This window comes from Mycteria americana, chromosome 7 (assembly GCF_035582795.1).
Source record: "Mycteria americana isolate JAX WOST 10 ecotype Jacksonville Zoo and Gardens chromosome 7, USCA_MyAme_1.0, whole genome shotgun sequence".
In the NCBI taxonomy this organism is placed as follows: Eukaryota; Metazoa; Chordata; class Aves; order Ciconiiformes; family Ciconiidae; genus Mycteria; species Mycteria americana.
This window is the reverse complement of record NC_134371.1, coordinates 46,201,860-46,214,675: the sequence shown is the minus strand read 5'-3', so window position 1 is coordinate 46,214,675 and position 12,816 is coordinate 46,201,860. Positions and strand designations below refer to the sequence as shown.

The 12,816-nt window shown below is 37.5% G+C and overlaps 1 protein-coding gene across 3 annotated transcripts in view; it reads left to right on the top strand.

Moving 5' to 3' along the window:
- The window catches only part of NTNG1 (netrin G1), a 160,130-nt gene that overhangs the window by 131,544 nt on the left and 15,770 nt on the right, over nucleotides 1-12,816 (top strand). Inside the window, exon 9 of one of the 3 annotated variants that reach the window (XM_075508224.1) lies at nucleotides 517-654. The exons of the other annotated variants lie outside the window; for them this stretch is intronic. Coding sequence (XP_075364339.1) covers nucleotides 517-654 — 138 coding nt within the window. The remainder of the gene's footprint in view (nucleotides 1-516; nucleotides 655-12,816) is intronic. 3 annotated transcript variants of the gene reach the window in all.

The window sequence follows — 12,816 nt, the reverse complement described above, 5'->3', positions numbered from 1 at the left end:
TCCACATAAATTATTATGCTGCTCAAAACTATAAAGGAAGACTATCTTGAAAGTAAGTAAAGTGCATTTATATAGCCCTGTAAAGACATTCAGCACTTCTGAAAATATTGAGTAATATAGCTAAGCCTATTTTAATAATGCGAAACATTTCACCCTGATGGCACATTTATATATCCATACTATACAAAGCTTTTCTAACGTTCACTAAATTGTCAAAAGCATTCTTACCAAAAGAGAATCTGTTACAATCACTTATTCTCAAAGAACATGGTATCTTCTGCCTTTGTATCTTTTCTGTTTACTTTTTCTTGTCACATCATAAAATGTCTCTTCCTGAAATGACATATGCAAACAAATACATGGACCTGTAGTAGTTACATTCGCTACTCTAGATATCCTTAATAGACAGTCTTCCTTTACCTGTAGCACTGGAAATGCACCCTTTGTTGGTATTGAATGCATTATCACCATACGTAGACCTGAATCCAGTGTGTATGTGTTGTCTTGTTTCTGCAGACTGTTATTGTAACCCTTTTGGTTCAATCCATGATCGCTGTAATGACAGAGGATTTTGTGAGTGTAAGGAGGGAACATCAGGGCCTAAATGTGATAAATGTCTGCCGGGATATATCTGGCACGGCTTGGGCTGTCAACGTAAGTAACTCTGAGAGTCGCCCCTCTCCTGCCACTTTGCTGCCTCTGCGTCTGTATGCTATCACGTGCAGCTACTTAAGAGCAGAAAATGAGCAAAACGCTGTACGAGCTGTAAGAATGCCATACTGCCTGAACCTTTTTGGAGACTCCCAGATGAGGACAGTAAATTGACTGTGCCATCCATTTATTTCAATATGCTTTCAGCGTCCTCTCTCTTTCTCTTGCTAATGCCTGGAGGAGCTCCCACTGAAATATGTAAACATGCGTGTCTTGCCAACTGTGAAATAAGTTTTGTATACTAAAACATCAGCATATTAACTCCAAATTTAAAATTCTTACTAAAAGACAAAAGGTGATTTCTCTGCATGTTCACTTTTTTCTGTACTGAACTTCAAATTCTTGAGTAACTTAACTATGCTTTCATACCTTAAAACTATGTCCCTGGGCAATAAAACTGCAAAACACTGGCTCATTACCTGTTCTAATTAGTAAAAATTAGACAAAAGCTAAAGGTAAAAAAAAATGGAGTATACTTAACATTCTTAAAAACAAGAGCTGAAATTTTGCATAAATATTGCTAGAGCAGATGTTGTTTCAATGCCTAGTTGTATATTTAGCTTCTCTTCTGGTTAACAGGTCTTGTAAACAAGTGAGTGGAAATACCAGATCAGTATATAGAGGATTAGACTTTTATTGCAAATTTCTTTTGTAGTAAATTCTTAAGATTTATTCTTTATAACTGTTTTGATCATCTAAATCCAGAAACCCTGGAGAGTCCTCTCATGTTTTTCTTTCACCTTTTCTCCCTGCCTCTCTGCATTCTTCCACACACACATTAGAGAGATTTCTACAAGAGCTTGTTTTTGATTTTTAAGAGTGAGAAACACGAGAGATAATGTAATTACTGACACCAATTAGCCAAATATTATAAAATTGGCCATATAGCCACACAAATGCTCTAAATGCTCTAAAACAAATGCAAATCTCATATCATAAATTAAATAAATAAATAAATAAGCCACCAAAAAAACCAAACAATAAAGCTAGAGATTACCACTGCCTCTCCAAGTGATGAGTACCTCTGAAGTAGAAAATCTGGACTTGTGACAATTCACCAAATATATCTGGAAAGAAAACCAATAAATAAAGAATTTCAGGAAAGATTGTGATAATTAACCAATTAGCATTAAAGCTAGTACATGAAGAGAAAGGAAGTTTGCAACACAGTTAAATGTCACCTGAGAAAATTGGACTTTCTCAGCTTCTGCCAGAAAGCTCCTGTTTATATTTGGCAGGTTATTTAAACCGTACTTTTCACATGTGGTTGTTAACTGTATTCTCATTTTCTGGATGCTTGCTCTTGAGTTTTGATTCACAAAATTATTGAGCACTTACAGTTGCAGCAGAAAGCAGGCGAAGTAGTGTTTCAAATATCAGAGTTCTCTATTATTAATATTTTGAAAAATCAGATCCTAGGTATCTCAAAGAAAGCACTTGGAAATCATAGGATCTCCCTCTGCCTTGCACCCCTTAGGTAGAAGGAGGTTGTCACCACCCCTGTACCTTACCCTAGGTACTGGCAAAATAAGCATTAGAATTTGCGAAGCATTGAGGTATTGTAGTGACAGCAACCACATTAAAAAAAAAAAAAAAAAAAAAGAAAAAGGAAATCAATATTATTCTCTGCAGTAGAATTTTAATAAAGTACAGTAAACACCATGTCCACACAGTGGGTCTAAAAAAGATATTAAGTAGCTGAGATACTGAACAGGTCTGGAGGTCTGTGGAGCAAATTTTACAGTCATATAATAGAATAATATATATACCAACTTGTCAAACCGATTGCTTATTAAATGCAGTATTTCCTGTCTTTTCAGGTTTGGACATTACAACCCCAATAATGTTCTTTTAATGTGGATTTTTTGAGCCCAGTATATAATTAGTCTGATTTTAGCTGAATCAGTGTATTTGTAAAAGCTTTAGACAGTTTCTGAAAATGCAAGCTAGTGCCTTCATATTTGCTGACAAAACTAATTAAGTTTCCTTCACTGTGTTGTAATTTTCTGAACAAATCTCAGTCTGATTGTGTAACTGTTAGATATTCTGCAAGTTTGACCAAATTATCTAATCAAATTCAGAAGAAAAACAACTAGACGTGGTTGTCAGTTTTATGGAACAGACATCAAATTGCCATGTTTTACCAAGCACGCACTGATTTAAATCTCATTTCAAGTCTTTTCATGGAGGAACAGAATTCCAATTCATTTAATTTTGTAGTGTGGCAATTTGAGCAAAGCTCAAAAAAATTACTTGTCTGGACACGTAGCATGTGGTTTTGATCTGTTTCCCTGAGCTTGTGCTGTACAGAAATGTATATATGCAAAGACGGATACACACATGCACTCAGCAGACCAATATGTGTTTGTTTACTTTTAGTTATACATAGCCTGTTGGCATTATTAAGAAAATCTATTCTTATGGAGCTTTGTTACTAAAAGTCATTGACCTAGGGCAACCAGAAGCTTGACCTATAAATAAGTAAGTTAAATCTGTACTATAGCTAGTTTAATTGCTTGTATGATTGTATTAGTAAATGGAGTGGCTTAGTTTTATATATTAGTAATCCTGTTTGGGAAAAACCAATGCTAAAGTCTTGTGGTGTTTTCTACGGCTCACAGTATATCGTTTGATAAATTACTGTTCGTAGTCTACCTTATACCACACATGGCCAAAAGACACAGAAGCTATTATCCTCGGAAGTATTCGTTTAGGTACCTCACTCTTACTGATTTCATCTAAAACCTTTGAGGATCTAGGCAGAACGCTCATCACTTGCGTCTCTGCGCACACAGAGGTCAGATGCAATTTTAGGCTTTGCCTCCCAGATAAAAAGCACTGTGATAACAGCTGTTATCTTACTGAGTTCAGGGTTTGTGCTGCGTGGACACAGCGGTCAGCAGGGCCTGGTTGGTGCGGGAAGGTTTGCTGCCCTCAGAAAAAGAGGCACGATAGATGCAACTGTGCCTTGCGCTATTTCTGAGCCCTCCTCCAGAACCATTCATGCCGCAGGCGTTGTGCGTGCGGGGAAGCTGCTGGGGTTTAGTTCACCGCCTCCCTCCCCAATACCGACGATGGTTTTCTCGCCAGCATGCATACATAGATCAAAGCGCGAGGAATGAATTAAGAACAGAACAGTCTGGTCCCGAAACCCTTCTAGAATTCCAGGAACGTGATAAAATACGTAGCTATATTTCATTTTTCTATTTTATAGAAATTAAACAATTTCCTTTAAAAGTGAACATAAAAACAGAGGAAAAAGCTCCAAGCCTGGCAAGAAATTTAACCAGCAACTACAGCTGGTTTGGGCTGGTCTTAAACTGAACGTAGTGCTTTGTGATAAGGGGAACCTGCAACAAAAGGTAGAAACATTTACACACAGAACTGCCTGAGTTTTAAAAATATGGATGAAGGCAAAATATTAAGCAGGAGCATTCATTTGATTTGCTAAGTGTACTGCTCACAGTCTTGCATCTTTCGTAGTTCTTGGCCATGACATTTCAGGTGACTAAACTCTGTTGCATACATACGGGAGCATTTAAAAATAACACCTTTCACACACACAAGAATTAATTCCAAAACCAGCTGCATATTTATCCAATCAGGCAAAGAAAAAGTGACTCTTTTGCCAATCTCAGTTTCCCAGCACAGCTCCAATTTTCATTAGGCATGATCACCGCACAGGAGAAAAGGTGAGGGAAGGTCCAATGATTACTATTATTCACTATCTCCCTTCATACAGTCAACGAGCAAATAAAGACGTTGAACCTGCAGCCCCACAAAGGCCTAGACCAAGTACAAGAGTTACCAATGGTGGTTTGTACCTCAGTTAAATTCCGTGCATTATTTATTGTGCATCGCTATTTTAAACCATCTTGGTTCAGTGCCGTAAATCTTAAACAATTAGCAAATGAGTTTTCAGCCAGATGCCTTACGTCAAGCTCTGAATAGTTTATTTTATTTTACCCTTTTCCGTTCATTTTAAACAGTTTTTATTAAAGCAGGCAAAGGATTACAGTCTTATCTTCAATGCTCAAACTGTGCTCAGTGCTTGTATCTGTCTTCCAGACTGAACTTGTATTACTCTGCAGCCTGTTAGATAATTCATATTCTGTCACAGTGTGCATTCAACTTATTATATGATTATTTAAATATAAGCTTTTTTGTGTGCATTTTATCGTGTTACAAATGTTAGAAGCTGAGGCATTTGATCAAAATCATCATGCAGATTGAATTGCCAAAGAAAATCAAACCTGAAATTGTAACCCTGGAACTTATATTAACATTTGCTTTTGGAAGTTTGTGTTTACAATTCAGCAAGAAAAGATGTGTTACCATCCATTTCTTTAAAAAAAAAAAAAAACAAAAAACACTTTCTTGAAAAAATAGATCATGCACTTATTTCTAGACAGGTTAAATACATAAATGTAATTGTCTCCACCATTGAAGGTTAGTGATCTTTTATACATGTTTGTACACAGATGTATCCTGTGAGTTCTTCAATACCTACACATTGAACTTGTGCCTGGGGAACTATACTGTGTAAAAAGAAATAGAAGTTCAGAACCGGGATGCCCTGCCTTCCAGCTCACCTTTGCAACTGCCTGTGTGGGCAGCCATAGACAATCCATTTATATCTTTTTACCAGTAGCAGTTTTAATGCTTTTAGCTGGTCAGGATAGAGTGGGATTTCCCCTCTGCACAGGTACTGTATGTACTTTCCGTTCTGGTGTGTTTTGGTGCCAGGACTGGTGGTAGTAAGTGCACTGCCGTGCTTGGAGCTGGAGGGAAGTAAAATGTAGAAGGAATTTCTTGAAAAGGATAAAGTTCTGGTGGGCCTGAACATTGCCGTCCCCAACAAACAATCTGCCCTTGCTCTTTATACATGAAATACTGATTGATTTCACAATACCTATCTGACATGATTGTTATGCTGACTAAAGAAATTGTGTGTCTATAGGGGTTTGGATGTAGGAGGAACAGACTCTGCTTCAGATGGCTCCAAATTTAAATCCAGAATAATTCTCCTTAAATCAATTCAGAATCCCACTGCTGTAACTCAAGGCAAAGTATGGCTTACAGATGTAAGACAAGCAAGGCGAGATTACAAACAAAATTACAGCGTGATTGGGCCTGATTCTCAGATGATGCAAAACACTGATTCCACTCACCTCAGGGGAAAGCATGCTGACAACTTATATGTGTAATGCCATACTGATATCCCCGGTCTTTTAAACCTGAGAAAAGACAACACGAATGTGCGTATTAACACATTCATTCCAAAACACATGGCCCACAGAATACCCATACAGATACGGGGACACATAGAAAATTGTTCACCAAAGTATGAATATCATGGAATGGTATTTTTTACTGAGATACTGGATTTGAAGGTGAAAAAGAAGGTTGATATCTCTCCAGGGAGAGGATATTTTAGTCAGAATAAACATGTCAGAACACAAACACTGTCTTTAACAAAAATGATTAAGTGAAGCATCTTTCCTCTATGAAGAGCAGAGCGGAGAAGATGAAAACATAGGATGTGTTCTCTATATAGTTATTATACAGACCTACATAGTTACTGTAGCATGCCTATGTTGGGGATCAAGTCTCAAGCTGCTTTTAGTACTGCTGCCTACAAAGTGTACGGAATATTGTGGAAATGGAAGAGCCTGCAGAAGGAATAGACGAGAGGGGCTTTGGTGAGAGCTCAGGGACATCATCTCAGCATCTCTGTGCTGGAAGGAAGGCTCCTGTGAACAGGATGGGGATTGTGAATTAGGTAACACCGGGGGGGGGGGGGGGGGGGGGGGCTGAAGAAAATAACAGGTTGTAAACCAACCAGAGAACGAGGCACAGAAAAAGGGGCTAGTTAGCATAGTTAGCATCTCATTAAGAGGCACCAGGCTCTTAAAAGACTGCAGCTCTTCACTTCAGGAGATTTACTCTGATAACCTGGTGATCAGACTTGCTTTCTCCAAAGTGAAAAGAAATGGTTCAGTAGCAACATTTATACACCTGACCTTTAAAAGAACAATTTTTCCCCAGCAAGGTGAAGGATTGGATTGGAGCAAAGAGGTTGTTCTCTTGATCTTGCCCAGGTGTCAGCTTCAAAGCTGCTATTCCATGGCTGTCGAAACTGCTCTAATTGCAAGTGCTGCAATCCCTCTTCTCCCAATTCCCAGCTATTTAGTCCCACACCCCTAGCAATTTCTCAAGCACTTGTTTGACCTTTCATTGAACCATTTCAGCTCTAACTCAGCAGGACACTAACCAAAAAAGAAGAATAGCTTTCTGCTGTGTTAGTTCTGTGATATGAATCAGCAACGGACTGAGCAAGCAGGAGCACCCTGGGAGAGCATAACCCACTCAGCTGGGGAGAGACGTAACCCTGGCAGCCAGCAGTTAGGCTGGGCTGGGCTGCCGTGCACCTGTAGCCTAGCTGTTGGATCAGTTTTCTCCTCTTTCCATCGGTAGATCAGTCATGTTATTATAGTCTAGCAAGTTGCTGGTATTTTTACCAGACAAAGCCACGTAATTTCAGATGGATGAACAAGTGGATAATTAGGGAAGCTTCCTAAAAACGTCTTCCTAAAAAAAAAAAAAAGTTCTGTACTCTCCCAAAAATAGTTTAAAAACCCACTAACCTACAGAAAAACAAACAGCTCTCTAAGATTCTCTTGTACTGAAGCAGAATCATAACTTTGTACAGATGGCAAAACTAGGATTCTTTATGCAGAGCCAAAGTGGGCAGTGGTGACAGATGTGAGCAGAGTGCATTTCAAAACAGCCCAATTTAAAAAGAGTTAATACCATTTCTGGGCTCTTCAGTGTGCTTGGTGCTGTATCATGGGAGAGTTATGAAGAGCTAAATATTAGGAAGTTCATGAAAAGTTAAACAAGTAACATTATTTGTTTTCTTTAGTCAGATGATTTAATATTTACCCATAAAATGGTTAATATTTGATAGCACAATGATAAATATTTTAATATAGTATATTGCAGTCAGTTAGGAATACATCAAAAAGATACAAAGTAAGCTCCACTAGATAAACTTTTATTAGGTACATGAAATAGAACATAAAGCTTGATAGCAGTCACCATTTAATCTTTTCACATTTGGAAATGTATTGAAGGGGAAACTTATAACTCAGTTAGTTGTTATGAATTATTAAATGTTCTTTTGAACAGTGATGAGCAGGACTGCTTTTCCTCTGAAAAATCTGTCACACTTTGCTTTTAAGCCTGCTCAGTGGCCATAACTTCTGTGTAATTTGCCTGCTTGCTGCCTTTTATGAGGACAGCAATAAAGAGATCAGTAGCACCACAGACACGCCCAGATGGGATGGTTTTTGAAGGGGCCTTAAAAGGATCATTTAGGAGTAAGTAAAGTAATCTCCATCCTACTTAACTGCAGATAAAAACTACTGACCCGAGGCAATCAAAGCCAGTCAACACCTCCTATGTGGATGCTGATGCACCTGCTGGCATTGCTGACACCAGCACATGCTGAGTATGAAGACTTCAGTAGTTACTGGTTTAGCTTCCCTTCCACGTGTGCAAATACAACTCTCCCCAGAGATCTTTCTGTTCGCGATGCTGGCAAGATGAAAACCAAAGTTTAGTTTAGAAGGAGCTGATAGGTTTTAATTTGCAAGGTGCTGACTGCCTCCCCTAACAGAAGCTAAGCTCCCCCAGTGTTATTAAAAGTAAAAAAATGCCTTTTAATATTATGCATTAATAAATGGATGCCATGGAAGTAGGTATACCAAGATTCAGTCTACCTGTAAATTTAAATTGTAAAAGGCTAGCTTCCACCTTTAATGGATTTCAGAGTTATTCGAGGTACAGGGGCATACCTGATGTTAAGGTGTGTTTCTGCCCTGAATTTGAACACGCTGAAAGGATGTAATCCTAAAGTGACCAGCATTTCTAGCTTCAGGTTTGTGTTTCTACACAGCTGAGTATTGTAGTATCTAACAGCTAATGAACTCAAGGCTTTTAATTACATACTACTACTATTTGAGGTACTTTCCAAAAGATTGTAGGTGTCTTTACTCATTGACAGTATTTGTTATGAGTAATCTATAGAGGTGAAAAAAAATTCTCAGACTGAAGGTTTTGAAGAAATTTAGTTGAACTAAAGGAGTTATCATTAGTATCAATAGGTTGAGTACTTCAGCAATGAATTTCTGAAAATAATCAAGACCTTTCAAGATCTGAGCTCTTAACTAAAACACTTAACAGAAGTGCCTTTTTACATTTCCCGATTCCCACTTCACCCTGTTGTTTTCCGACCATCTCACTTAGCCCGTATTAGAGCTGGTCTTCAAAACCTTTCGCTCCTGTGAGTCATGTGTTTATCTTCATGCTTGCATGCTTATAGACAGTAGAACATCTTATGGTAGAAAATGAGAAAGCCTGTACTGAGTTAGACCAGGGATCAATTTACCCCAGTGTCCTCTATTTGACAGTAGTGGGCTTGAGTGCTATTGCATTCAGCATAGGCATCCAAACTCTAGGAAGCTACAGCTTATGGATTTCCTTTGCCAAAGAGTTCATCAGTATCTTCACATTTAGTTGGTTTCAATGAGCTTTTCATCCACTAATTTGCCTAATCACTTCTTGAGACATTCATACCTTTGTTATCCAAATGTCCTGGGCACAAGTTCACAATTATGCAAAGTGTAATGATAATAATAATTTCTTTGTTTTAACTGGCTGGCTGACAATTTCATTTGGTACTTCCTAGTTCTTGGGAGGAAGCGGTAATAAGAATAAATGAATAATCATTTCCAATTCACCTTTTCCATAACATTTGTGATTTTATAGATGTCTATTTTATTTTCCTTCCATCCGTCTTCCCTTTCTTATGCTGAAGAAACCTAACCTATTTAATCTCTCCTTTTACAGGAACTGCTTATATCTATGATGGCTCTTCATTCTCCTTTTTTGGTAGTACTATATACCTTTTCAATATGCAGGACTTCATACAGCGTTCAAGAGATGGGCGCATCATGAAGTTATATGGTGCCATTGTGGTGTTTTCTGTTTCATTCTTTTTTTCCTGTCCTAAAAAATTCAAGAATCTATTTGCCTTTTTGACTGATGAAGAGCATTAAGTCAACATTTTCAATAAAATACCCTGAACTACTCTTAAGGTCCCTTTTCTAAATGGTAAAAGACAAGTATCTATAGGGGTGCATTACTCTTGAACACTGAATTTCATCTACCATTTTATTGTGCTGTCACCCAGCTCCTTAGAAATTCTTCTGAAGGTCTTTACAGCCACAATACTTTTGTAATATGAGCAAACTTTATTACATTACTCTTCACTCACTTTTCTAGCACAATTCTGCATGTGTAAGTCCTCACAGGACTGAGTAGTAGTCTCTGACATTTATGCCTGCCCTGGTTCCTATTATTCAATCCATGATTATTCCATGAAAAAAAACCAAAAAACTCTCTTACTGGTTTCTTTGAAAAACACTGCTGAGGGATCTTGTGAAATACTTTTTGGAGATTCAGATACATTATCAACTTGATCATTTGCATCCACATGCTTACTGATTCCTTAAAAAATCATCTGCTAGGTTTGTACACCATTATTTCTCTCTACAAAAAGTCCACTCTTCCGTGCTCATCATGCTCATTCATCTATCTGCTAATTCTATTCTTCATTACAATTTCCATCAACTTGCTTGCCGCAGAAGTTTTACTTGCTAGTCTTTAGTTCCTCTCAATCTCCTTGGAGCTCTTTATAAAAATCACATCTGCCATAGTTCCCTTCTTATAGTTAATCAAGCCTGTCTTGGCAATTAAATTAGTAAAATCACAGATAATAGTTAGAAATTTGTTTCTGCATTTTTTCAAAATTCTTGGGTCAATATTATTTGCTTCTGGTGATCTGATGCAGCAGACTATCTTCCATTTTTTAGGAATGGTTTGTATAAACTTCGAGACACACCTCCAGAGCATGCCCCCATCAACACAGGCAGTAGCCTGGTAACCTCCTAAAGCTCTTCCATAGTTAATACTTTGTAGATTTTTCCCTTCCCTACCTTACACACCATTTGTTTGCCCTGGAGACTTCCTAGGGCAAACAAATGGTGTGTAAGGTAGGGTTTCGGCTTTTGATGTGTTTAGAAAAAAATTAATTACTAATTTTTATGACTTTAGTACATTGCTCAATCATTTCTGGCCTTCCTTGATACTTCAGCATGTTCTTAGAGCTAAATTGTGAGAGTCTGTACCCTTTTTTTTCTTTCATCATAATTTCATCATTTTTCTTTACTGTTTGTAAATGTATTTCTTTATAAAGTTTTCTTTTACTCTGCTGCTAACAATGCAATTTTTACAAAAATCCTTTCAAACAGTGGTCTTTTTTTTGATACTAACTTTACTTTGCATCTCTAATATGACCAGCTCACCAAATCATCTGCAAGCGTTCTGTCCCTTTAGCTTCTCCTTGCATTTCCTTCTAATAAGTGCCTACATGATCATCTCCTCTTCCCCTAGATCCATACTCCTGCAACGTGTACTAACCCTTCCAGTAACTTCAAATTCATCTTAAAGTTAAGCAGGCAAGTAAATATTTTGACAAGGAACATGGGTATGATAAAATCAGGAACAAAAGTTTGATCTTATAAATGTCAGTCCAGCTTTTTGTCAGATCTTTGACTACTACCCTTTATGACACAAATTTAAGTCAAAGCTATTCATATGAATAACAACTATGAAAGCAAATACAGCTTTACAGAATTCAGCCACTATATATGGAGAGGGGACTGATAGCCCACACAAAAGTACCATGATGTTCTGTAAAATATTAATGGTATTGTCCTTTCAATTTCTTTCATCCCTGCACAATTTTGAGATACGATTTTGTTGATTATGAACTGTTCTCTCCCATTGGACTACAGTCAATGGCAAAATCATTAAAAGAGACTTTTAATGGAAGCCAAGTCAAGCCCATTATAATTATCTTGGCTTCTAAAGAGAATAATTAAATTGTTAATAAAACTTTTACCTATAATCATCAGGTGAGAAGAGAAAGATGTGACAGTGCTGGAAGTTTAAAGATTTCTACAGAGAAGGGGAAAGAGAGTTTGATCGTAATTCAGTTGTTGGTAATTAATGTCTATAGAAAATTACTTATAACTGAAATCAACGTGAAATAATTATATTAAAGAGACTGTGTTCATTAATATCACTGAGTTCATTAACATCACTGATTTCAGTATACAGCTGGAGACCACAATAATTAAAGCATTATGCCCAAAACTATTTTGTATTTTTATAACTACAGCTTGGACAAGTACTTCTTTATATGCTATTTTTTTCTTTCCAATGACTATCTGTCTTTTTGTTCAGATGGAAGTGGAAAACCATGTAATAACAATTGCACTGATGCCACTGGCTGAATCTAGAGACAATATTTTGAGTCGTACTTTTGTTTGCAGATCACTTTACCCACTTCATTCCCTTTCTAGAGACTAAGTGGAGTAACTTTCCAAATCTTTCACACTTTTCAGATTTTTATGAAACCCTATGTATTTTCCAGATGTACAAAGAATTAAGCATAACAAAATCTGTCTGTGGATAAACCAAAATATTGCTCCAGCTTACGGAGCCAGTGGCCGAGCTGCATATTGGGCATCTCTGAACAGCCAAACAAAGACACCTTTATCTTTCTATGACACCTCTGTGCTAGCTCCTGTTCTTACTCTATTTCCTGCTTAAATTAGAAGGCTTTTCCAATGGACCCAAGAATCTATTCTTGCACTTCAAAACTGCTAGGTTATAAGGAGCTCAGCCATAATCTCTTTGGAGGAGGAATTCTCCCTTGAATAGTTATTTAGGTTAGCCTTAAGAAATAGCACCAAGCAACTATAGGTCAGGGATACACAAGGGCTACAATTAAAAGAGCTACCAGCTTTGTTACCCACATACACTAACCAGTCCCCATATACTCTGACAGGTGCAGGAGGAACAAACCTCTCCAGTATCCTCAGTATAGAAATAGCTGTCCATAGGAGACAATTCCGCAGGGTGTTCTGTTAATGAGATGCTGCATCAGAGCTCTGAATGTTACACATACTTTAA